The sequence below is a fragment of the Python bivittatus genome, unplaced genomic scaffold (assembly GCF_059951505.1).
Source record: "Python bivittatus isolate LINGU-HERP-01145 unplaced genomic scaffold, Pbiv_v1 ctg000850_np1212, whole genome shotgun sequence".
In the NCBI taxonomy this organism is placed as follows: domain Eukaryota; kingdom Metazoa; phylum Chordata; class Lepidosauria; order Squamata; family Pythonidae; genus Python; species Python bivittatus.
In genome coordinates, this window is record NW_028277112.1 from 50,758,341 (window position 1) to 50,780,348 (window position 22,008).

At 36.2% G+C, this 22,008-nt stretch overlaps 1 protein-coding gene across 4 annotated transcripts in view; it reads left to right on the forward strand.

Moving 5' to 3' along the window:
- FOCAD (focadhesin) overlaps window positions 1-22,008 on the forward strand; it is a 158,231-nt gene that overhangs the window by 134,425 nt on the left and 1,798 nt on the right. For 3 of the 4 annotated variants that reach the window (XM_007424948.4, XM_088130302.1, XM_088130303.1), the window contains 11 exons: window positions 161-238; window positions 1,986-2,057; window positions 3,070-3,172; window positions 5,986-6,066; window positions 6,768-6,896; window positions 7,953-8,068; window positions 8,419-8,679; window positions 10,681-10,770; window positions 11,491-11,668; window positions 15,862-15,959; window positions 18,082-18,330. In XM_007424948.4, coding sequence (XP_007425010.2) covers window positions 161-238; window positions 1,986-2,057; window positions 3,070-3,172; window positions 5,986-6,066; window positions 6,768-6,896; window positions 7,953-8,068; window positions 8,419-8,679; window positions 10,681-10,770; window positions 11,491-11,668; window positions 15,862-15,959; window positions 18,082-18,330 — 1,455 coding nt within the window. The remainder of the gene's footprint in view (window positions 1-160; window positions 239-1,985; window positions 2,058-3,069; window positions 3,173-5,985; window positions 6,067-6,767; window positions 6,897-7,952; window positions 8,069-8,418; window positions 8,680-10,680; window positions 10,771-11,490; window positions 11,669-15,861; window positions 15,960-18,081; window positions 18,331-22,008) is intronic. The other variant, XM_088130304.1, reaches the window with a different exon arrangement.

The following is a 22,008-nucleotide window of genomic DNA, read 5'->3' on the forward strand; positions in this document are numbered from 1 at the left end:
CCCCATGCTGATGGCAGCAGATTTGGTATCAGGATGTCTGTCATTTGATTGGGGGGGGGGGAGAATTTGGGGGGGGGAATCTTTTCTTGCAGGAAGCAGTTCAAGAATGTCCACTTTCTCTCTACCAAACTTATACACGTTGCTTTTGCTTGAATTTCAGGGAGCCCCTACAATGCAAAGACTTGCTGCAGTCAATGGGCTGGTCTCTCTAGTGGGTTCTGAAAGCACCATGATACAGGTAAAATGAGAGCATGCCAGGTCATTTCTGTCTTGAATTTACATAGTTTTCAAATTTGAGAATGAGGCAATTTTGCAAATTATTTTACTTCAGAGGTATTGAAAAAGCCCCATAACATCGCAAAAATATGCTCGCATCCAGTGGAAAAACCATAATATCAGATGAAGTGTAGGCAACTTTAGTTCCTTGAGAGCTGCCCCAGGTTGGTTCAGACTTTGAGCGACACACAAATGTCTTCATTTTGCATTTGGGGATACACATAAGTATCCAAGTCTTTTTTCACATAGATACACACTTAGAACCGTCCCTTCACATAACCCCACTGATACCCACGAATCCTTCTCTGCTCCCTACTGCCTAAAATTTGTTATGGGGCTATTTTGAACTATTTCACTGGGAGGATGGCCAGTGCATCACTTTCTTTCCTTGCTGCCCGAGAGGTTGTAAGGATTGAGCAGGATGCCAGTCTGGAAAAGAGCAAGAAGCCTGCAGAGATTCTGGTTGCCAATCCTTCTTTCCATGGTACTTCTTAGTAATCATAACTACTATTTCCCCATATTTCTATTCTCACTTTTGAAGAAAAACCCTTTTACATTTTTTAAATTATCTGATTATTCTGTTACAGTAAAGTACTAAAACAAGTTGTATGAGTATGTTCTGAGTGTGAGTATGTAACAAAAAAGTGGCCAGTATGACTAGGCTACACATAGAGAGAAGGCTTGCATGTTGTCACAAGCAAACTCCAGTACTCCAAATATAGCCTTCTCAACCTGCTGCCCTCTGGATTTCTTCGGTATCCACGTTCCAGAATTCTTTTGGTCATCTAGGTGGGAATTTGGGGGGTTGCCAGCCTAGCACCTCTCATCTGGAATTCTTGTCAGCAGTGGTTTCCCTAAGTTTCCATCAGAGATGCAGAACAGGCTTTGCTTCACACCACAATGTAGTGTATGTTATTCTTCCCCGCATGAATGAGAAACAGATGTTTATGTAGAGTATATAGATCAGTTCTGATTTCTTCTGGGTCATGCAACATATTAAGTATTTAGTTTATTATTGTGCAATATTTTCTTGGTTACTTCAGTGTGATGAAATATTTAGAATCTGTGTGTGTGTGCGCGTATGTGTATTCACTGATAAAAATAGTATAAAAAAATATCAAGTGATTGGGGTTTTCCTAGTAACAGAAGGGAATATAGAGTCAACAATGGTAAAACTTTTACTCGAGACATTGTGTTGTAGTGGTTAAGGTATAGGATTGGCACTGGGAAAACCCAGACTCAAGTCCCCCCTCAGCCACAGAAGCTCGCTGGGTGACTTTGGACTAGTCACTCTGTCTCAGCCCAACCTTTCTCAAAGGGTTTTTAATTGGGAAAAATGGGAAGAAGGAGTACTGTGTGTTCCTGAATATAAGGCAAAATATAACAAATACAATAAATTAATAGCTGAGCAAATGATGGAGCACTATTTTATTAAGTGGCTTTCTCCCATTTATCTATGCTTCCTTAATTAGTAACCTGTAGAGTGTAATATCATATGATACTCAAAATTGCTTTGGCAGCATACTTTCAGTGTTAGAAAATAAAATTGTTTTTAGTTCTCATATTAAATAAATATTAAAATAAAACGTGTGTGTGTACATGTGCATGAGAGTCCCTCCCCAAATAGGTGCTTTAGTTTTATGCACAATTGTTTTTTCATCCATCAGTGTTCTCTCCTCCCATTTCTCTCTGCTTTTTTTTTTTAATAGCTGAAATCGGAAGCTATCCAATCTTCTCAGTTTCAAAGCAAACTTAATGAAGTCATCCGAACCCTGACTCAGGTGTGGGTTAATGTATTCACATTGCTGTGAAATTCTTTCAGGGTAAAGTATGGGATTATCTAGGCATTCCTTCAGGTGCTCTTTTCCAAAAGCCTCCAAAAGTTGCTGACAAATTGGTATGTTTTTTGTGACGTGGTAAAACGATTAAATAGAAGGGAATAATCATGTTAGGAATGTAATTAATTTAATTCAAGTACATAATACTTTGTTTCTGACCTTGCTTACTTATTGTTCTGGGCCCATTTCCTTTTTGGAAAGCAGCTGTTGGCTTGAAAATGGTTGGTAATCATATCAGTCTTTTAATGTGGTTGGGAAACAGCCGTTGATGATGCTGTCCACTGCCCATTTGATCTGACATACTGTAGTTCCAACTTCATCTTTATCACTAGTCTTTATTCTAGCCTGCAGTGAACTATCTTACTCCAAATAATTATGAAGAAAAAGAGGTCTTAATAGCCACATGCGCATATGGTCATATTGGTTAGAATCCCCTTTCCAATTTTGGGATCATTAGTTTCCTTGCTTGGTTATAATCTTTTTAGTAGTTCACACCTATTCAATATCCACAGAAGTATACTTCAGAGTGAGGGTGGAGAGAAGACATTTTGGTACTAGTTACTTCCATTTGTGCAGAATTACTTCCAGGTATGGATATAATCATGCAGCAATTCCCAGATAGTTTTATATGAGTGATTTTTTTCTTCTTGTTCCTGTTTTTGGTTACAGCTTTCTCATTCAGGGTAGACATGATTTTCACTACAGGGAAAATATTCACAGACAACTGAGTGGTCATGGTGGGGCATTCCTTCCTTCAACACTTGCCTATGTTTTTTCCCAAAGGATAAAGCATTTTTATTTCGTTACCCAGAGAATGGTATGGTCTACTCACCTAAATATTGAGTGTGCCCATATAGGTTATGGGGAATATACTAGTGGTATTTATTTTATAGTAATGATAATCTACATAAATTGAATTATACTTTTGGTTTGTTTGTGATGCTTCTTCTTACAGATAATCAGCTTTTCTGGGGTGATAGGCCTTCAGGTAAATGCAGCATGGATGTTAGGACATTTATATCTTTCTAGTGTGTCTGCAACCCGTAGCCGAACATCTGGTAAGTTGAAGCTTCTCTTATGAATGCGTAGATTCAGAAAATACCAGTGGAAAGGGAAATAGATGATAATCAAGAGTTTTGATATTTCAAACAGAGGTCCCCAGAGGCTGGGGCTTATTTTTTTTTTTTTTAATATTTTTTTATTTTTACAACAAACACAAAACATACATGAACAAACAAAAACATAGAAAGGCATAAAAAAAGCATCTTCCATTTTATACCGTGTGTCAACCAGTTACCAACTCGTTGGTGCCCCTTTCATAATCTTAAATTCTCATATCATCTATTCAAAATATACTTGTATACTTATCAATTAACAATTATTAATCATTCATAGCTAATCTATAGAATCATTTTTTACAAGAAATTTTAACTTTCAATAGGATTAGTAATACATTTTCATCTATCGATTATATGTGTATATATATAATAATTAATATCAAATTTCTATTATAAAATTTCCTAATCCATTACATTACTATATTTTCTCAGTGTCATATAAAATTACTTATCTTCTTACTCTAATTTCAAATCTCAGTTTAACTCATCTCTGCACATTCCATAATTTTCAATAACTTCCTCCTGCATAAGTACTTTTTAATTTTTCCAATTCTTAAAAGTTACAGTTCTAACCAGTATCAGTTACAATATCAGTTACAGTTCTAACCGGGTTACAGTTCTAACCAGATTCTTCACTACATGTTTCAACAAAAATGTCTCTAGTTTAAAATCTATATGTTACTATATTCAACCATGTATAAATTTTAGTCTAATCTCTTGAAACATTTACAATCAAATACAATTTTTAACTATATATCTCAGATTTATACTTTATTCCAGCGCTTGCATAATTTTGAGTTCACCCTTTTCATTCAATATCCCAAAATATCTAGCTGTTTATTCCTTTTTCTATGTTATTGGATAAGAGAAAGCAATAATAAATGTCCTTTCAAACATTCTGCTTTTGAAGCTTCTGTCAGTTCCATCATTGTTGTATTCCCCTCATTTTTTCTTTAAACATCTGAAGTAGTTTCTTTCAATATTGTTTTACTTCTTCTTTTTGTGCATTCTCTTAGTACGATTTTCCATTATAATCTTGTATAATCTTTTTCTCACCCTCAGTGCCAAGAACAAGTCTGTCCCTCTTCATTTATCAGTTGATTAACCCTTTTAATTCTCAGTTTATAGGCCTCACAATAATTCTGTTTAATGTTTCTGATTTCTTGTACTATTTCTTCCTTTTCCATTGATCCCGTTTTATGTTTAATTAAGTCCATTTTAGCTTTAATATCTTTTTTTCTTTTTTTGCGGGAATTTCTGCAGCTCTTCTTCCAGTTTTTTATAGTCATCCTCAATAGTTTAAAGATCTTTTTCTGCATTGTGTTTCTCGTATAATTTATTATCTTGATAAACCTTTATTGAGTCAAAGGATTCTTTATCTTTGTTCTTGCCAAAAATAAAAAACAAAGCAAGAGGAGAAAAAAAAAAAAAGAAGAGGAGGGAAAAGACTAAGTCTCTTTAAAAAAAATCCAACTGAGGGGGGAATGGAGAGCAAAGCAGAGCTTCTAGCAGAAAGAAGAGCTACTGCCACTAATCAGGGCTCTTGTGACTAGCTCAAACTTTCCATCTTGATATTTTCAAAATCGCTTTCAACTCCGCTTTCTTGTTTATAGTTACGGATGGCACCTGTATAAACATGCACATCCCACTATCTTTTTAGAAAGCACAGGGTCCTTGAGCATGCGTCACAATAGAAGAAAAAAAGCACTATGTCGAGCCTCTGGATGGCAGTGCAACTTTCTTTCATTTACTTTCTCTTAACTCCACTTTCCCCATTTCAAAATCAAAAAGTATAAATTTCTTATAACGATAATCTTAGTCAAAAAAAAAGGCTTAAGATAAAGAGTTATTGAGTATTAAAAAGAAAAAGCCAATCCAGTTAAAAATATATTTTTTTAAGAGAAAAACATCTTGCCAATTCCACTAAAAAGGGAAAGTTGAAAAGAGAAAAAATTTCCCCCCTTTTTTTATAAGGCTCAATCTCGCCGCTTAATCCACTTTTCTTCACTTTTAAAAATCTCTTTAAGTTACTTAAGGTGTTCTCTAAGAATAGTTGAATAGTAAAAGTCCATCTCACCCAGTTGACACCCCTCTCTTCCTTCTTCCTTTGGAGCTGTCCCGGCTTTCGCAGCCATTTTCGCTGCCTCTCCTCCGCCGGCTTCAAGAGCTTCTCCCGGGATCAATCTGGGACTTGCGGCGTCCCTGAGATCCGCGGGACGCGCCCTTTGCGATCGCCATCTCTACGGGACGGCTTAGGTCCATCGGGACCGTCCAGGGGAGGAGATATCGGCTGCGGTCCTGGGAGCCCAGGATCGCCCGCCGTATCGCCGCGACGCCAGCTCCGCCCTCCGGCTGGGGCTTATTTTTTGAGGCCATGTAGTCAGCTTGAGCAGAGTGTCCTTTTTTAGTTCATGGAGAGAGAATGGCGCCTGTTGATGACTCTGGTAGAGAACATTTCTGTTCCTGGTTTGCCAGCTCACTGAATTGCCCACAGCCTGCTTTCCCCTGCTCTAAGTTGCCCTGTGATCAGAGTTAATCATATTAGCTTTCATTTAATTAAATGTAAATGAAGTGAAAGTTTTTAACTTGGTCCTGTCCTCCATTTTTTAGAATGCCATCTCCAGCATACTACACAAATATTATGCATGGACCTTAGTTTTGAACTCTAGTATCAGGCATCTTCCTATATTCTGCTGTAAAATTGTCAGTGTGAATGTGGAAATGATTAACCTGGTTTGCATTTGTCTTTACAGTTCCTTCAGACTTTAGCTACCTCCCTGAGAAAAGTTTCCTTAGAGCAGCCATTGATTTTATTATAGAAGGTGGAAAGAAAGGTAAACAAGAAACTCTTATATGAGGAAAACATCTTCCAATGACGAGAGGAAAAAATTATTTCTCTTCTCTACCACAAATGTGACATGATAATTGGAAGTATGGTCCAAACTCTTCTCTATTACTGCAGAAATCATCAGCAGAGCAATATTTTGTTTTACAACCATAGAAAATCTTATATTGCTGATGTGAATTTATAATTCTACATTTTCTTAATGACTGTGTAATACAGACACAGCCAAAAGTATTGGTGCCCCTCCACTTTTTTCCAAAGAATCCCAATTCTTAACATTTACGAGAATATGTTCATACATCAAAAGCCAAGTGTCTGCTCTATGGACTATGGAATAAAGAATGGTGGATGCCATTTACTTGTGTCAGTTTCAACTTCTTTCATGGCAAATTGGGATTCTTTGGGGAAAAGTGGGGGGGTACCAATACTTTTGGCTGTGTCTGTATACTTGTTTATTTTGTATTTCTGGAGAGAAGGGTGGATGGATCCCAATGAAAAACCCTTCACTCTGATGAAGGGCATTCATACCACATATTGCTATGGGGATACAGAATGATTATATTTTGAAAACTCAGTAAAATATAGTTAAAGCTTATGAAAAATAATCTAGTGTTTGTTTTTATCATTATTTAGTTGTAAATTACTCATGATATCTAGTTGTTCAAGTAGTAATTTGGGGCTCTGTTTTAGGGCCTGAAGAAGTTCATCCTAGCTTCCTAAAGGCAGCCATGGCACCCATTGCACTGATTGGAGGAAGCTATCAGTATCCCCCTCTGAACTGGGCATCAGTTCTTGCCCCTCTGCTGCGGCTAGATTTTGGTATGCTTTTTTTTTTTTTTAAGTTACTGAATTTTTTTTTTTTAGTTACTGAATTCTGTCTGTATTCCTTTTAGTAGATAAATACTTCATCAAATGTTTTGTTTTAATATAGAGCAACATGTTTTTACTTATTTCTGTTTATCCATTATTAAGTGTTCTTCACAGAAAGATCTAAGAAGGAGAAAGTTTTATACATTCAATTTATGAATTTCCCTGTATCTTAATGGGCTCCAGTACAGCATATATTTCTGGTGACCCCTGGAAATTTAAATTTGGGTCATAGATTTAGTGGGCAGAAGAAAGACAATTAGAGTGAAAGTGCAGCGCCCTTTCTTATATTACAGGACTTGGATATATGGTGGAGAACCAGATATGAATTCCTTTATTTACTGAGCATTTATTCTCAGTTCATGTAATACCATTTTCACCACACTGTTTGCAATGTGGAAAGGTAGCCTTAAAGCTATGAAAAGAACATCTAAAGTCAAGTTCTTCCATTCTAAGGTATTTAAATTTGTTTAAAGTCCTACTTGGCACTGGCCAATTAATGTACATTTTCTATTTATCATGCTCCTGTAATTGGATGTTAGTTTTACTATAGTTTTAGAATAATTTTTGTAACTCAGTATTAAATCAGAATATATTGCTGTAGTCTACTGAATTGCATATCTGCCAGAATATAGGAAAAGTAAGTATAAATCATGGCTATGAAATAAGTAAATAAGAGATCAAGTCCATTTCACTTAGTTTTCACTTTTGTGCAGAATCAGGCAACTCTCCAGGAGAAGGAACAATCTTACACTTGAGGCCAGTTGGATAGTTGCTTGCTTTCTTTAGTCTGTAATGATTGTTTCAACCAGGAAAAGGGATCACCATAAGTGCACTGCTTTTTGGTGATCCCTGTGAAAAATATTACTAGTGCTGTATTATGTTTTCCAAGGCAATGGAAATTTCCGTGGCTGATAGTTAATACAGGAAGTTGAGGCTGGTGTTTTATTCCATTCCTTTTGCTATACCTACCTATGGCTTCAACTCTCTCTGTCCTTTCTCTTTTAGGAGAAGAAATACAGCAGTTGTGTATTGAACTAGCTGTGACCCAGGCCCAATCATCTCAGAATGCAGCAATGATTTTAGGGATGTGGGTGGCACCGCCTCTGGTCTACAGTCTAAGTGTAAGCATTGTCCCTCTGATGGCTCTGATTCCCCAGTCTTGTGGGTGGAGCTGGGAAGACAACTCCTTTTGCTGTGTGGTTCCTCTGCACTCAGTAATAAGAAAGAAGCCTTATTTTAATGTGCTAGATTTATATTTTTTTAAAAAAATAATCTTTTCTCTGAATGAAAAAGAAAAAAAAATCCACAAATGTAGTATAAAATCATATTGGTTTACACATTCTTCAAATACATAAATGTATTCTTCAAAGGCATTTGTTCAGAATAATAAAGTAAATAATCAACTATGATTTAATGTTCTAATGCATGTTAGATTATTGTGAATCCCTAATGTTATATGTTTGCTCATCAGATACAAGCCAAGAGGTACCTTTTTACTTCCTTACCTCTGTGGATGAAATATGTAGCAGAAGACAAACAGCAGGTCTTCACTGAAGTGTTTATGGTGCAGCATTTTGAGACAAAAAACCAGCCAAAAAACCAAGACCTTTGCTGGAATATTTTGCAGGGACTCAGCCAAGCCATGAAATTTCCTAGCCCAACTCAGCACAGCTGGAGCTGTTTTTGCAAGGCTGCTGAGAAGATATTTGAGCTTTTGCCAGATGAGATTTGGGTAAGGAAAAGCAAACATTTGAAGTATTAAAACTTTGCTGAAAAAGGCTCATTTGGGAAGATAAAAGAAGTTGGTGAACTGGGATGGCTAGATGAAAAAGCATGAGCTCTGACATATACAGATATTCTACTGTGTACAATATTTTAACCAGAGCTTTCATAGATGCTGAATTACACAAGTATGCTGTAGGATAATCTCTTGGATTTTTTTAAAGGGGAGTGTGTCTAATTTGAGAATAATTTAGATCAACATTAGAAATGTCTGCTTCTCTGATTACTATACTGTTGAAGAAGAGAATAAATTTGATCCTATTGCTGCAAAAAGTAGCTATTAACTCAATTAAGTTGGGATTCCATTGAGAGGATATTCACAGAACTTAGGTCATGTTAGAAACTCAAGTACTGAGTAAATAAGATAATTGAGGTGTTATTTGGTAAAATTTTCTTTGAGACTTAATATGGCAAATATGTCAAATGGATTTAGAAATGGTTCTACACTGTTATTTTTAGCTAATAGAGCAAAATATTTAATTTTGCCCATTAATTAAAGATATGTTTGCAAGACCTCTGTGGGTCTCCAGTCTTAATGGACAACACTGAAGCCTTCTTCACATGTTGATTTGAATACATGTAGGCAAAACAGTGAGTGGGAAGTGGGGCTGTTAATACTAGTCCCATTCCCCTCATCTTCTCATGTGCACAGGACTAGTTTCCTCATTCTAAGAATGGCCACCTCCTATTGATCAAGATCTAAAAACTAGTTTATTATGTTAATTTGTGTATTTATTGTAAATTTGAATATTTACAATTAGGCACCCTATTTTATCAAGGGCATACATTCTTTAATTCAATACATTCAAGAGCTTTACATTCTTCTTCCATTTTTGAGGTCTAGGAAAATGTAAAAAGGGTTGAAGTGGCAAGAAATGAAAAAGAAAACTTGGTGGACAATCATCTGTCCATACTGTATACAGAATGGTAAAGAAAGTAGATGTGGCTTGTCCAGTATTAAAAATGCAGGAATGTAGTCCTCTTATGCATTTGGCTCCCCTTATGTTTTCAGAACTTGAGTTTATTTAGTTGCAGGATAAAAGGATTCCAAAACAATTTTGATTTTTTTTATTTAGAGTCTGATTAGTTACCAGTAACATAACAATGAAGTTGTTGAACCAGACAGTATTAATATCAGGGTCACAGCAGGGTTTTTTCCCCCCCTTGATCTTAAAAATGGAGGTACACATGATATTCAGTGATATAAGCCTGTACCTCCCTATCAGCTGCCATGGCAATGGGGCATATTTGTTCCTTACAACTGCAGGATTGCCTGGTTTATATTGCCTTTAATATCCTGCCTTCCCTCTTAACTCTGCTTTTGTAGATTTTCCTGCCTGTTGAAGCATGGGCTGCATTCAGGGAATTTCAGTGCATTCTTTCTTTTTTCAAGACTTCGTTGCTTACTTCATTGGTAGGAAGATGATAAATGGTAGTTTCTGCTCCAACAGGCACAGATTTCATTTTATTATTATTAGTAGTAGTAGCAGTAATAGTATTTCCATTTTTCCTCTGGGAGTTCAAGGTATTGCATATAGGGGTTTCTCAACATTTTAGCCTTACAAAAACAACCTGTGAAATAAATTGGTGGGGTTAGGGTTGGTTTTTCATAATAGGCACATTAATGTAATTCTGTGCATAGTCTAGGAATCACTAGTTTTGACCAGTCAGATGTTAGTAAATAGAGAGATCACAGTGGACATTTAGAATACTATATTTATTACAGCTTTCTCATTCCTTCATTTTCCAATAACCTCAAGATAGTTTTTGGTCAGTGCTTAAAATATCGTTTCTTGTATATGGTATTATTCTCATTAGTATCACTGATAACACTAATCAAGTGAAGGTTTAGAATTTGAAACAGAAGAATACTAAGATTGCATGTTCATAACATGATGATATTCTGGCTTGGCTTAGACTAAATCATACATTTGTTTTTTTATTTCTTTAGCAAAATGATGTAAAGATGTATATACATGCAGCAAAATGTCTTTCAGAAATGGTTGATACAGAAATTGAACGGATTACAGAAGTCTCAAAGGTAGATGCATTTTAGCCTTATAAATATTTTATGAAGAAGGAGGTCAATTCTTTCTCTATACTGTCCTACGTAACGTTATCATTGCAAAGTATAAGTGCATGTGGTAAGGCAGATTTTAATTTTATGTTTTTAATAGATATTAATTTGCAAATATATTTTAAGCTTGACATAATTTGAAAATGGTATTTGAGTAATTAAGGTCTTTCCTAAAAATGTCATAAAAAGACCATTTCTTGGTCAACAATCCAAACAAGTTTAGACATAGATATTGAACTAAAATCTTGATAACCTTATAATAATGGTTTAAAAGAAGATACCATTCACAAAATTGAAAATATGTACATGGTTTTCTTAAAGTAAGTAGCTTACTAGGGAACTAGCCTAGTTCTGGATCCTGGTGAGGTAGGCTTTAATTTATTGCTCCTACCCCCACCAGTCAGAATCAGAGTCGGTATTGGTGGCTCTGCAGGGGTGAAAGAGAGACAGACAGATTTGCAAATTAGGGTATGCCCAAATACATCTTCAACCTTACATTTTTGTTAATGTGAAATTCAGGAGAATCACCAGAAAGATACTCAACAGAGAACTCTTTTCTGATTATGCAGTGTCTCCTTTTCTGAGAAATCATGAGGAAACATTTCCTCTCTTCAAATAATAATAAGAGCTTACGCCACAGAGCCTGTTTCCTATTTTTCATCCATTTCATGGTTTGCTTTGCAGAACAATTTGGAAAAGGTTGCGTTTGTCAGAGTTTATTTAGTTTCTCAAGGCAGATTTCCTCTACTGAGATGGAATGATGTGATTAGTACTGCGGCTGGGTGCCAGCAGAAAGAAACCATTGTGTGGACGCTGCTGCACAGCTTTTACCACGCACGAATCCTGCGCCATGAAAACACCGGTAAGGAACCATGGCAGAAGAAACCAGGGCAATCTGCTAATCTTCACTTGCTATAATTACTAATAGTACGCTAATGTATCAAACCTCCTTTTGTTTTGTATTTACTAATTACCTTCTCCCAAGTCCTTCTGTAGAACTGTGCATGTGCAATTACCCCTTCCCCCTCCCCCTCCCCCTATTTCTACAGTTCCAGGCAGACATCAGAAAGATGGAGATTTATTGAACTGCTAGTAGACTGCGTTTGGCCTTGTGGAACATAAATTGTGCTAGGTCAGCATAAATTCCTGGTGCTTATTATTTACAGCCCTCTTAAAGAATATTTGCCCCCTTTCAGAATTCCTGAATGTTGGCATATCTTTTTCCACTTAATTTTATCAGAGCTTCTTGTGGGTCCTACCAATACATAAAAAGAGTCTGAGTGAAGAAATAACATCAAAGTTTGGTACTTGTTTCACTTACTTCATAAATTCATCCATCAAGCAATGTGCCGGTGTGAAAAAAGTAATCCTCCTCCCACCCCTATCCAGTCAATTCAGTTAAACTAATAACTGAGAGCCAATTGTATTTGAGTATTTCATTACACAGATTTGGACCAGCTCTGCCCTATATAAATCTCACAAACTTTGGCTCCCCTCATCACCATGACATTTTCACCGTATAGATTCTAGAAACACATCATGTCCTGCTCTAAAGAAGTTTCTGAAGACCTTTATTAAAAAGTTATTGATATCTATCAATCTGAAAAAGTTACATGCAAAACACTGTATAAAACTCTGGGCTTTACTGATATACAGTCAGAGACACAGTGCTGAAATGGAGAAGACTTGGGGAAACAGTGAATCTTTCCAAGAGTGGTTGTCATGTCCATATTGATCCAAGAGGACAGCATAAGATCATCCAGGAACTCACAAAGGAGCCCTGAACATCTTGGGATCTGCATGCCTCTCTCACCCTGTCTAAATTCAGTGTTCATCAATCCACTGTTGGAAAAATACTGGATAAAAATGGGATTCATGGAAGAGTAGCAAGGTGGAAGCCATTGCTTCATAAGAGAAACATTAATGCTTGTCTCATGTTTCCAAGAAGCATTTGAATATCCTTCAGACTACTAGAGGAAACTTGTATGGATAGATGAGTTAAAATTCTTGTGGCTACATGGATGTTGTTATGTTTGGTGGAAACCAACACCATGTTCTATGTCCAGTGTAGCATCTTTTTCCATATCATTCTTGTAGCTTGTCATTTTTAAATCCACCTTCAGATCAGTCTCAGTCTTGTCCAGTAAAACTTGTCCTCCTCCATAACATCTTTTAAACACAATCTATCTATAGTGGCAGAGAGTCTTAAAATTAACTTCTGTGTCCATTGTTCAAAAATATCCTTCAGTATGTCCAATGTTAAAATATTTTGCTCCATTCTCTATTAGAAGTCAAATTTAAGTGTTCTTCTCCTTTAATTGTAAACTGTTTCAAAGAATTCAAAACAAAAATATTTTCCCATGGGAAGGATTCTTATAATTAATTCCAACATCTTATTTCAAATTTATCTGGACTCTTAGTCCATTTGTAACTTTCTAAAATCAAACTTTGAATCACCCTTTTGCTGTTTATCCAGAAAAAAAAAATTAAACTTATATTTCAAACTCTTTAAACTTATATTTGAAACTTCTTTCACTAAGGATTGAAGGAAACTCATCCAGTGCTATAAATCCAAAGGTTCCTAATAGCTGAAAAGCAGTTAACCGGAAATTTCTGAAAGTGATTAGAAAAGGAAGTATGCAAATCCAGTGTCCTTAGAGGCACCAACCATGGGTTGAGCAAGATAACTATTCCCTCATTTCCCAGAGCTCTAAACCCGCCAGAGACCGCTGTCTTGCAGTCTCCTTGTGAGGAGCAACTGTCTGGAGCACATCAGTGGGCGATCTCAGGTTCTCTCCTTGTTCAGAGAGGAATTACGAAGAGCTGGTCTACTTGGCGGCTCTTCATTCCACCACGGTTGTCAGGCCCACTTTTAGTGGAGCCGTCTTCAGTTCACCTTTTCTTTCCTGAAAGAATTCTGCAAAAGACTATCAAGTATCCATCAGCTGAAGTGGAAGTTGATAATGCAATGAATCTGTGACCCCAAATATACAAGCAGGTCTACAAGAGAATGGAAAATGAAGAATGAATTTGGTGTTTAGGAATGGCCAAGTGAAAGTCCAGTTCTAAACCCCATAGATATGCTGTGGCAGGATTAGAAGTAGCAACATAGAAATGTTGTGGCACCTCTGTAAAATATACTTTTACATGGAAAGGGGAGCCCTGGCAGGAAAGGGTTGTGATGGGAACAAAGGTTTTGTCTTTAAATGCTTGCAAAGAGAAATTCTGCCTTTGTGTTTCTGGAAGTTCCACTTGTTTGCTATTTTGAAGCTCTGTTGTCCAAACTCATAAGGGCATTTCTATTCCATTAAAAGATTGGAAAGCCCTTCACATCTATTATCGTTGCTGCTTCATCTTGCAAAAGGAAAGGAGTAACCAGTTGAAAGGACTGCAAGTGGCTTCTTCGGGGTTTCCCAGCATTGCAAATGCTTGGGAAAAAAATCCCAGGTGTTTCTGAGAGCTCTTAGAGTGGCACACTGAGTGTTTGTTAGTCACTGAAATGATAGCTAGAAAAAGTAGCATATTCATTAACCACAACTAAGTATTATTATTACTATTATTACTATTAATATACTATTCTTCCCCCCCCCCACATACCCCAGAGCATTTTACAAAAGAACAATAAGAACAATCTTAAATAAAAACATCTGAGTCCTAAAAACTGATGAAAAAATTGAAGTAACATTTATTTTTTTAAAAAGCCATCTGTAAGGCAATCTGATTTGGAAGAGTTGCTATCTTACAAATGCCTGTATGAATGGACACATCTTCAGTTCTTTAAAATTCAAGCATACAGACTGGGTAATATTAGGAGAGTTGAGGTTTTAAGTTTTTGAATCCAAAGCTATTTAGAGGTTAATAGGCTGATGTCAACACCTTAAATTGAGGGTAGAAATTCACAAGTTGGCAGTGCAACACTTTTAGCACTAGTGTTATAAGGACCCATCTCACTTAACAATCAGTTAAATAAATTCTGAGCCTTTGCAGCTGCCAGACCATCTTCAAGAATAGCCCAATGTGACATGCGTTGCAGTAAACTGAGAGATTATTATAGCATGGATCAGTGAGGCTAAACAATCCTTGTCTTCATGGGGTCATAGCTCCTGCACCATCTGAAATTGAGTCTAGATTTATTTTTTTTTATTTTTATTTTTTGGCCACAGAGGCTATTTGTTAAGAGACAGACAGACTCTCGAATCAAGGGGAGCCCCCAAGGCACATATGTGTTCCTTCAGATTGTTACTTTAGTCAGAAGAGATAATCTTACCTCCAAGGTTCCTTCCAACCCTATGATTCTATGATCTTCCTAATTCCTAAATTTAAGAACCATCCCACTGTGAGCCCATTTTCTCTTAACTCATCTTCAGTTTGTTGACCCTGTCAGTCCTTTATTGCCTATAAGCAATTCTCAAAAACCTGCAGACTTCACTGGTCCAGATGGAAAGGAGATACAGAATTTAGTGTCTTATATTTAAAACAGTTTCTGTAGCTGTATTTGTATGTGTGTGTGCCTCCAAGTCAGTCGATGCCTGGTGACTGCCTGGACAAGTCTCTGCAGTTTCCCTGGCAAGATTTCAGAAGTGGTTTGCCATTGCCTGCTTCCTGGCTCTGAGAGTGAGTGACTGGCACAAGGTCATCCAGATGGCTTTTTGCCTAAGATGGGACTAGAACTTGTGGTCTCCCAGTTTCTAGCCTGGTGGCTTAACCACTACACCAAATTGGCTCTTGTCTGTAGTTGCAAATGGAATGTTTTTTGACTTCCATGTTTAGCCTACCATTCTGGGATTTCCTGATTGTCTCCCATTCAAGAATTAACTAGGTTCTGCCACCTACTGCCAATTAGAAAATACTTAAATAAAATTAATACTCCGGCTATATAAACACAATACTCCAAATCCCAGGATGCACATCACCTTCAATATATCTGGAGAGCATGTAGCTGAGGAATTGTTACCTGGGTTACAGTTGGAAATGTGGAAAAGATGTCCACAGCATTATGATTATAGCATTTGAAAATGGGTGTGTGATTTTGATCTCTGCTTTTGCTTTTTACAGGAGTCTTAAAAAGAATGGAGTGGCTCTTGGAATTGATGGGGTATATTAGAAAAGTTTCCTTAAATACAACATCTATGCAAAATGTTTCTCCCCAAGAGGTACATTGCAAAAAAATGATGTTTTGTTTTCAGATAATTTAAACTCTTTCTGAGGAATATCAGGAAATGCTTGCTTTGGGGAAACCATTTTATCACTTCCATAATGAAAATGTCAGCTTATTGACAAAATATATCAAAATAATATTTTGGGACTCACATTTAAAATTTGGAAATTGACCATCTGGAATGCCTGAATAGTGATGGAATCTCAGAAGAAAATATTTTGGGTATACATCTAGAAGTAACTGCAATTAAAATTCAAAGTACTTTGAGGATTCATAAACCATCTGTATAATTTGCTCTGCAATTTATTTAGCTGAATAGAATTATTTACATCATTAATATTATCATTATCATTATAATCCCCAATGAAGGTGTAATGAAATATAATCTCTATAAACATAGGCATAGGCAGTGGAAATCAAGGAAAACGTAACCAAAGACTTTCCACTCCCCACCCCATGCCAGTGCTACTCTGATAGGTTAGGAAACTGCCAGCCAGACTTTGACTTTGTATGTTTATTTTCTTTTCCATTACTGTAGTGTCAGCAGGGGATTGAGTAGAAGTCTGGAAAATCTGGCATATTATATGTTCTTAATTAATGATACACCAATATTTGAACCATAGTTTCTTGAACAGTAGCCTAGTGCTCATAAAGCACTGAGCTATATCTATATCACTTTAAGCCAATGACAAACACATTATAGCTTAGCATTTTGTGTGAAGAAAGTTAAATTCTGCCCTGTGACTCCAGTACAGATTCTTCCTTTTTCCCAGACTAGCACAGAATTACTTTATTAAGTTACATACATACATACTTTACTGTGAATAAGCCCCATGAGGATAGTGGGACTTGCTTCTGGCTAAACTTGCATGTGATTCGTCCTATGCATTTACTGCCAGAATCACAAATGAAAGTTGTAGTGGAAGTTGTGGTTATTTCATACTGCAATTTCTCAGCCTAAAGCTTAAACCTATTGCAGTCCTAAGAAATGCTCCTAGAATTCAGTGCCATGTTAATAAATATTGGCATTATTTGTGATTTAGAAAAGTTGAAGTGTTTCACATACCTTATCTAGACATTCACATTACAGTCCTTTGAATCAGGATTTTTACTCCACTGCACTATATTTTACTAGGAGGATTAGTGATATTTACTTGGCCAAGGCCACTGACTGAGTAATAGATTGATTGATTTGGAAAGCATCTATATTGTACTTCAGGAATGCAGAAAAATTCCTGATCCACAGTTCGTTCTCTTAGCTGTCATATTATGGTGGCCCTTTGAGATATAAATAGAGCCCTTGTGTACTGAATACTTTATAGGGCTATGCAGCACTTTGGAATCAAAGACAAAAAGTGCTTCAGGGTATATAGGAGCACTTGTTCACTAAGTACAAGTCTTCAACTCTTTAAAGCACCTGCATCTTTTCCAGGATTGTATGGGTGCTGTCTGCAGCCGCAGCATGATCCTGGGAAAAGACATTTGCTTTACATAACCACCTTGTGAAGTAGGTGGGGCTGAGTGAAAGTGACTGACCCAAAGTCACCCAGTGGGCTTCTATGGCTGAAGATGGGATAGAACCTGGGTTTTCCCAGTGCCAGTCCGAGACCATAACCACCACACCACAGCCCAAGTAGCCACCATCTTTGTCTTGCCAACAAACCTACAAACTGGTGCATTCCATTTATAAGAAAATGTCAGGACTGATAAAATATGATCCTCCAGATTTCAATTCTGGAATTCCCTGCACTATATTTATTGCATCGTTAATGTGTGCTAATAGTACTTTTTGAAGGAACTTTTGTATTGAATGAACAGGGTTATTTCCAGCATAGCAATATATGCTATAAAATATTGTACTTAGTTATTTCTACATGCTCAAATTGGTCTTTCCAGAAATTAAAGATAAAAGTTCCTAGTTTATTTTCCTCCAGCCTGACACATTTCATAGAGTATCTCATCTTAAAAAATTATACTGTCTTTAAGACCATTAAAATGTTCTGGTAACATTCTTCTTGTTGAATGTTTGACCTCAATAATTTATAAATTGTGGCTTTCTAGACCTTTCCGGACTTCACCGACCTCATTAGCAAAATGTGCATCTGTTTCCTGTTTAGGCTGTCAGCTTCCTATTGTGGATTTTTGCTGCTTGTGTGGTTGCCTGGGCTGATCATGCCATGCCAATGCTGCTTGGCCTTAGCGCAGACTGGTCTGCCTGGCAGTGTGAAGCAACAGATAGAGTCTTCGCACATGGCTTAGGCAAGCGTCCAATGGATATCTTGGCAGTCAAAGAGATACTCACCCTTCTTCCAGGTAGCTTGCAAATTCTATTGGCCAAAGAGCCTTGGAAAGAGCAAACACCAAAGGTATGTGTTCTAAGTTGCATATCTTCATTGAACTCATCATGGGCTTGAACTATTTTTAATTTATTGAATTCAGTATTGTTATTCAGAAGTCAGTCTATCTAAGTGGAATTTTTACACTGCTGGTCATTGAAGGGATATTTGCATACAAAATAAGTACTAAGAGTAACACCAGTCAATGGAAAGTTCCACCAGATACAGCTGAAATGGGGCAATTAAAATGTTTTAAAGGTGTCAAAAATAAACTTGGGAGAATTTAGAAAAAATGTTACTCTTTTCTAAAAAATCTACAGAGGAAAACAGTCCATGTTTTGCACAGAAAACATGAAATCCAGGGCTGCCACTATGATGTCTTACACTAGTTCATTCACCAGTCTGAACTCCCAAAGTGAAAGAATCCTTTGCAGGGTCTGATGTACCAGCAGCTGGGCTCACATACAGTAGAAATGGGCATCTGTAGATCACAGCAGTATGCAATAGTTAAATGAATCTATAAAGATTTTGACAAATTATTGTTTAGTTCTAAAAGCTGTATTCTCTTCTTGACCAGAAATAAGACCACCATTATAATATCAAAATCTGACTTCAGAGGTGCTGAAAGAAAGAATTCCCATCACACCTTTGTCTTTCCCAATACGCTTTTAAGGATATTGTAACTCCTTTCCTAGCTATGAACTTGTTCAGACTGATGTGCAGATGTTTGGAATCTTGGCAGCTTTAGTGATTCCTATCCAACTCAGCATATGTTCTAAGCGGCATGTGGAAAACAGCAGCATTCTCCCAAAATCATTCCAGTGAAAACCTGTCAGTATGAGAAGGGCTTGGCATGACTGAAATTAGAGCTGGGCATAAAAGTGCTTTGGGACACAGAGAGGTATATATAGTACTTGACTGCAAATCTTTAGATTAAAGTCATATTTCCCAGGATTGCATGAGCACCCTTCATAGTTACTGGGGTTGCACTGGAGGGTAGCCATGCAATCCTGGGAAAAGACACTGTTTGCTCTAAGGAGTTGCACAGAGGTGCTGTGCAAGCATGAGTGCTCTGAAGTACCTTTTTGACTTTGGTTCTGAAGTGCTGCCCAGCCCTAACAGATTTATCAAATATGCCAGACATTGGCAGACTTAGGTCACAGTTCTTCCTGAAAAACTTTTCCACTGTCCCATGAATAATGGCTTGAACTCCAGTCAGGTCACAATGCATCTGTTTGGAGAGAGGGCAAATTAAAAAATAAAAATAGAAAACATCCGTGTGTAAGTCTGTTATGTATAATTAATGCCAAACTGTGCTTCATATAGGGCATGAACATAGCCGCTGTTAAATATTAATTACGCAGTAGGATTTTAAGTTAAGGCCTTGCAGTAAGTTTACAATGACTAATTTTTCAAAAGTCCTGAAAAAATAGCAGCAATACTATTTTTCCTTCCTTGCAAGGTAACATGCAGTTCTCACTGTTATCTCTATACGCCCTCTAATGTGTACATAGATCAGCATGCAAGATAAACCACATTTTGCCTGTAGAATTGAGAACCTGAATCAGGGTTAAGACGAGACTTAGTATGCTTATCAAAGTTGAGAATTGTAGTTTAGTGTGGCAAAGGGGTAAAATGTGATAACTTACATGTGTTTACTGTTTAATGTGCACCCTGCTTTATCATTTCTAAGAAGCAGGCAGGCGTTTTGTTTTTTTTTTTTTTTTTTATAAATATTTTTTTATTTTTACAACAAACACAAAACATACATGAACAAACAAAAACATAAAAAGGCATAAAAAAAGTATCTTCCATTTTATACCGTGTGTCAACCAGTTACCAACTCGTTGGTGCCCCTTTCATAATCTTAAATTCTCATATCATCTATTCAAAATATACTTGTATACTTATCAATAAACAATTATTAATCATTCATAGCTAATCTATAGAATCATTTATTACAAAAAATTTTAACTTTCAATAGGATTAGTAATACATTTTCATCTATCGATTATATGTGTATATATATAATAGTTAATATCAAATTTCTATTATAAAATTTCCTAATCCATTACATTACTATATTTTCTCATCTAATCGTTAATAAAAACAAATCCTGTGTCATATAAAATTACTTATCTTCTTACTCTAATATCAAATCTCAATTTAACTCATCTCTGCACATTCCATAATTTTCAATAACTTCCTCCTGCATAAGTACTTTTTAATTTTTCAAATTCTTAAAAGTTACAGTTCTAACCAGTATCAGTTACAGTATCAGTTACGGTTCTAACCAGGTTACAGTTCTAACCAGATTCTTCACTACATGTTTCAACAAAAATGTCTCTAGTTTAAAATCTATATGTTACTATATTCAACCATGTATAAATTTTAGTCTAATCTCTTAAGACGTTTACAATCAAATACAATTTTTAACTATACATCTCAGATTTATACTTTATTCCAGCGCTTGCATAATTTTGAGTTCACCCTTTTCATTCAATATCCCAAAATATCTAGCTGTTTATTCCTTTTTCTATGTTATTGGATAAGAGAAAGCAATAATAAATGTCCTTTCAAACATTCTGCTTTTTAAAGCTTCTGTCAGTTCCATCATTGTTGTATTCCCCTCGTTTTTTCTTTAAACATCTGAAGTAGTTTCTTTCAATGTTGTTTTTTACTTCTTCTTTTTGTGCATTCTCTTAATACGATTTTCCATTATAATCTTGTATAATCTTTTTCTCACCCTCAGTGCCAAGAACAAGTCTGTCCCTCTTCATTTATCAGTTGACTAACCCTTTTAATTCTCAATTTATAGGCCTCACAATAATTCTGTTTAATGCTTCTGATTTCTTGTACTATTTCTTCCTTTTCCATTGATCCCGTTTTATGTTTAATTAAGTCCATTTTAGCTTTAATATCTTTTTTCTTTTTTTTTTTGCGGGAATTTCTGCAGCTCTTCTTCCAGTTTTTTATAGTCATCCTCGATAGTTTAAAGATCTTTTTCTACATTGTGTTTCTCGTATAGTCTATTGTCTTGATAAACCTTCATTGAGTTAAAGGATTCTTTATCTTTGTTCTTGCCAAAAATAAGAGAAAAAAAGAAGCAAAGGGAGAAAAAGAAAAGAAAAAAGAAAAAAAAGGAGAGGAGGGGAGAGACTAAGTCTCTTTAAAAAAATCCAACTGGGAGGGGGGAATGGAGAGCAAAGCAGAGCTTCTAGCAGAAAAAAGAGCTACTGCCACTAATCAAGGCTCTTGTGACTAGCTCAAACTTTCCATCTTGATATTTTCAAAATCGCTTTCAACTCCACTTTCTTGTTTATAGTTACGGATGGCACCTGTATAAACATGCACATCCCACTATCTTTTTAGAAAGCACAAAGTCCTTGAGCATGCGTCACAATGGAAGGAAATAAGCACTAAGTCGCGCCTCTAGATGGCAGTGCAACTTTCTTTCATTTACTTTCTCTTAACTCCACTTTCCCCATTTCAAAATCAAAAAGTATAAATTTCTTATAACAATAAAGAAATCTTAGTCAAAAAAAAGGCTTAAAATAAAGAATTATTGAATATTAAAAAGAAAAAGCCAATCCAGTTAAAAATATATTTTTTTAAAAGAAAAACATCTTGTCAATTCCACTAAAAAGGGAAAGTTGAAAAGAAATTTTTTTTTCCCCCTTCTTTTTTTATAAGGTTCAATCTCGCCGC